This window comes from Caenorhabditis briggsae (assembly GCF_000004555.2).
Source record: "Caenorhabditis briggsae complete genome, chrII, whole genome shotgun sequence".
Classification (NCBI taxonomy): Eukaryota; Metazoa; Nematoda; class Chromadorea; order Rhabditida; family Rhabditidae; genus Caenorhabditis; species Caenorhabditis briggsae.
The window spans coordinates 1773345-1777158 of NC_013486.2; the positions used below are offsets into that span (position 1 = coordinate 1773345).

The 3814-nt window shown below is 35.5% G+C and overlaps 1 protein-coding gene across 1 annotated transcript in view; it reads left to right on the forward strand.

Annotated features, from left to right (window-relative positions):
* Window positions 1-57: 57 nt before the first annotated feature.
* CBG18442 overlaps window positions 58-3814 on the forward strand; it is a gene marked incomplete at both ends in the record, with an annotated part of 5780 nt that continues 2023 nt past the window's right edge. Inside the window, 10 exons of the mRNA XM_045241764.1 lie at window positions 58-112; window positions 1266-1442; window positions 1503-1553; window positions 1602-1661; window positions 2455-2571; window positions 2662-2778; window positions 2825-2879; window positions 3097-3188; window positions 3233-3298; window positions 3345-3417. Coding sequence (XP_045096486.1) covers window positions 58-112; window positions 1266-1442; window positions 1503-1553; window positions 1602-1661; window positions 2455-2571; window positions 2662-2778; window positions 2825-2879; window positions 3097-3188; window positions 3233-3298; window positions 3345-3417 — 863 coding nt within the window. The remainder of the gene's footprint in view (window positions 113-1265; window positions 1443-1502; window positions 1554-1601; window positions 1662-2454; window positions 2572-2661; window positions 2779-2824; window positions 2880-3096; window positions 3189-3232; window positions 3299-3344; window positions 3418-3814) is intronic.

Below are 3814 nucleotides of genomic sequence, written 5' to 3' on the forward strand. Positions count from 1 at the left end.
ATTTCCTCTAAAAATCTATTTTAAGCCAGAAATCCGGTTCGAACCGTCCGTAAAACGATGCAAGTGTTTCCAGACGACTCACCGATTGCGGAAGCTGAATCATCGACGAAAAGTACATTAATTCTTGTTTCTTTTTTTGCGAATTTTACGTTTTTTTTTTTGGTTTTTGGCTGAAAATTTTCCAAAAGAGATGGGACTGCCGGGGATTTTTACTGTAAAATCGATAATTTAGCTTAAAGGTGGGGGGACATGAAAAAAAAATAATGTTCTCGAAATTTCGTTCAAATATGCCCCTCGAGGAGTTGAACGTGTGGGGCGAGGATTGAGGGTGCGGCGCCGCTACCGACTGAGCTACACGGGCAAAGAGAAAGCGGTCGCCCGATTGGATACATAAAGGCGAGGACGACATCTGTACGCAGAGTGGCGTTAAGCGTTGTACACCGTCACGGTAGAATGCATACTCTGGCCCCAAAAATCCCCCGTAAAATCTCCTGTCCCCCCACCTTTAAAAATCGATATTTTCAGCTCAAACTACCCCAAAAAAGCCAGATTTTGAGTCAGAAAATTGCCGATTTTTTTGGGAAAAATTTGGGCAATTTTGACGGATAAAAACTGGAAAAATCGAAAATTTGGCCTAAAAATCAATATTTTCAGCTCAAATTACCCTGAAAAGGCAAATTTTGAGCGAGAAATTTCAGAAAAAATCGAATTTTCAAGCCAATTTTTTTAGAATTTTTGCCTAAAAATTTAGCAATTTTTGACTTGAATATCTCTAAAAATCGTAGGAAAATTCCAGTTTTTTTTGGGCAAAATTGACAAATTTCGATGAAAAAAAAAGGAAATTTCCAGATTTTCAGCGAGAAAATCGATAATTTGGCCTAAAAATCAATATTTTCAGCTCAAATTACTCTGAAAAGGCAAATTTGGAGCTGGTAAATTGTCGATTTCATGGGAAAAAATTCCAAAACAAAAATTTTTTTTGCTTGATTTTTAAAGCTAGAAAATCGATAATTTGGCTTAAAAATCGATATTTTCAGCACAAATTACCCCAAAAACGCCGAATTTTGAGTAAAAAATTGTCGATTTTTCGGGAAAATTTGGGCAATTTTGAATGGAAAAAAAGGAAATTTCCAGATTTTCAGCTAGAAAAAATGCTGAATTTTGAACTGGAAAATTGCCGATTTTCTGATTAAAAATTGGTTTTATAAAGCTCATTTTCAGGTTTAAAATCGTTTGAAAATCATATTTTCCGTTGAAAATTTCAGGAAAATCAGCTCCAGAGACTCCAAATCCACGTGGCAAGGCACCAGAAGCTCCAACGGACTCTAAGCAGCGTATAGCTCGAAAATTCCAGAATTTTCAGCTGCGAAAATCGATTTTTTCAGAAAAAACGCCGGCTATACGTGGATCGAAGACTTCTGAATCGTCTTCTGAATCGCCTGGTAACGCTAACAATTCAAATTTGGCGCCAAAAAAAAAATGGAAAAATTCAAAATTTTCAGCTCAAAAAACGGCGAAACGACGCGGAAAACCGGCTGATTCGAATAGTCTTTGTAGGCGGATTTTCAGATTTTTTCGAGAATTTTTTTGAATTTTTTCAGTGAAATCGGTGTTGGGAGGACGCGGAAAAGTGCCAGATTTGGCTATGCAGGAGCTGGAAAGTACGGGATTTTTTGGCTGAAAATTTTAACTCAAAATTACCAAAAAATACGGAAAACTAACGATTTTTGAGTCAATTTTCATGATTTTTGAGTCAATTTTCATGATTTTTGAGTCATTTTTCATGATTTTTGGGTCATTTTTCATGATTTTTGGGTCATTTTTCATGATTTTTGAGTCATTTTTCATGATTTTTGAGTCATTTTTCATGATTTTTGAGTCATTTTTCATGATTTTTGGGTCATTTTTCATGATTTTTGGGTCATTTTTCATGATTTTTGAGTCATTTTTCATGATTTTTGAGTCATTTTTCATGATTTTTGGGTTATTTTTCATAATTTTAGGGTTATTTTTCATAATTTTTGAGTCATTTTTCATGATTTTTGAGTCATTTTTCATGATTTTTGGGTCATTTTTCATGATTTTTGAGTCATTTTTCATGATTTTTGAGTCATTTTTCATGATTTTTGAGTCATTTTTCATGATTTTTGGGTCATTTTTCATGATTTTTGGGTCATTTTTCATGATTTTTGAGTCATTTTTCATGATTTTTGAGTCATTTTTCATGATTTTTGGGTTATTTTTCATAATTTTAGGGTTATTTTTCATAATTTTTGAGTCATTTTTCATGATTTTTGAGTCATTTTTCATGATTTTTGGGTCATTTTTCATGATTTTTGGGTCATTTTTCATGATTTTTGGGTCATTTTTCATGATTTTTGGGTCATTTTTCATGATTTTTGGGTCATTTTTCATGATTTTTGGGTCATTTTTCATGATTTTCCTTAATTTCAGACGATCACGATCCTCGCCAAGTCCGCTACTTGGTGCCATCAGCAGCGGACCCGAATCTGGAAGCCGAAGAGGTGGATGATGTCCCAGAAGCGATTTCAGAGGGAAAATTGGAGAAAAGTGGGGATTTTCAGCGTTTTTTAGGGAAAAACTGACCGTTTTCAGCCAATTTTTCGTCGAAAAATTCTAGAATTTTTTCTATTTTTTCAGCGATTCCAATGCCTCCAGATGCTCAAAAATCGACAGTTTCAGCTGCAATTTTAGAGGGAAAGCCGCTGGAAAATAATGCGAAAATTGTGGAAAATTTGGATTTGGACACTCCAGAAAGTACGGGATTTTTAAAAAGTACGGGATAAATTCGGGCATTTTTCAGCCAAAAAATCGTCGAATTTTCAGCCATTTTTTGACGATTTTTCAGCTAAAAATCAGTGATTTTCAGCCAAATTATTATGAAAATTTTCAGATTTTTTAAGCTAAAAATTGGCAATTTTCAGCCAATTTTTGATGAATTTTCAGATAAAAATCGCCGATTTTCAGCAGAATTTTTCTGAAAAAAATTCCAGATTTTTTGATGAATTTTCAGCTAAAAATCAGTGATTTTTAGCCAAATTTTGATAATTTTTCACTCAAAAAATCGATTTTCAGCGATTCCCCGATGCGGAAAATTTCATCTGAACTTCCATTTGAGGTGGTTCGGGCTGTTCAAGCTCCAAATGTTCCAAAAATTCCAGATCAAGGTGATCATTTTTCGATTAAAAATCTCTGAAAAATCTATTTTCAGTGCTCTCGACAGCTNTGAAAGTTCCGCACACCCCATGGGATCATTTGGCTGAAATTCCAGCGCCAAGTGAGCCATTTTCAGCCAAATTTCAGTCCGAAATTCGAAATTTCAGCCACTCCAAAGCCAAAATCCCGTCATAGAGTAGTTTTGAAGCTTCCAACGCCGGAGAAGAGTGAGTTTTTGGGGTTCTAGGGATTTGGGATCTTAGGCCACGATATTCTAGGGTTTCTAGGTCATCAATTTTGGATCCTAGGCCAAATTTGGAGTCCTAGGCCATGGATATTGAATTCTAGGCTACGATTCTAGGGTTTCTAGGCCATCAATTTTGGATTCTAGGCCAAATTTGGAGTTCTAGGCCACCATTCTGTGGCCTAGGTTGTTGATTTGGGATCCTAGGCCATCAATTTGGGGTTCTAGGCCACGATTTTAGAGTTTCTAGGTCATTATATTGGATTCTAGGCTAAATTTGGAATCATAGGCCATGATCATAGGGTTTCTAGGCCATTATTTTCAATTCTAGGCCAATTCGGGGATTTGTAGGTCACGATTTTGGGATCATAGGCCACGATTTTAGGGGGTTTA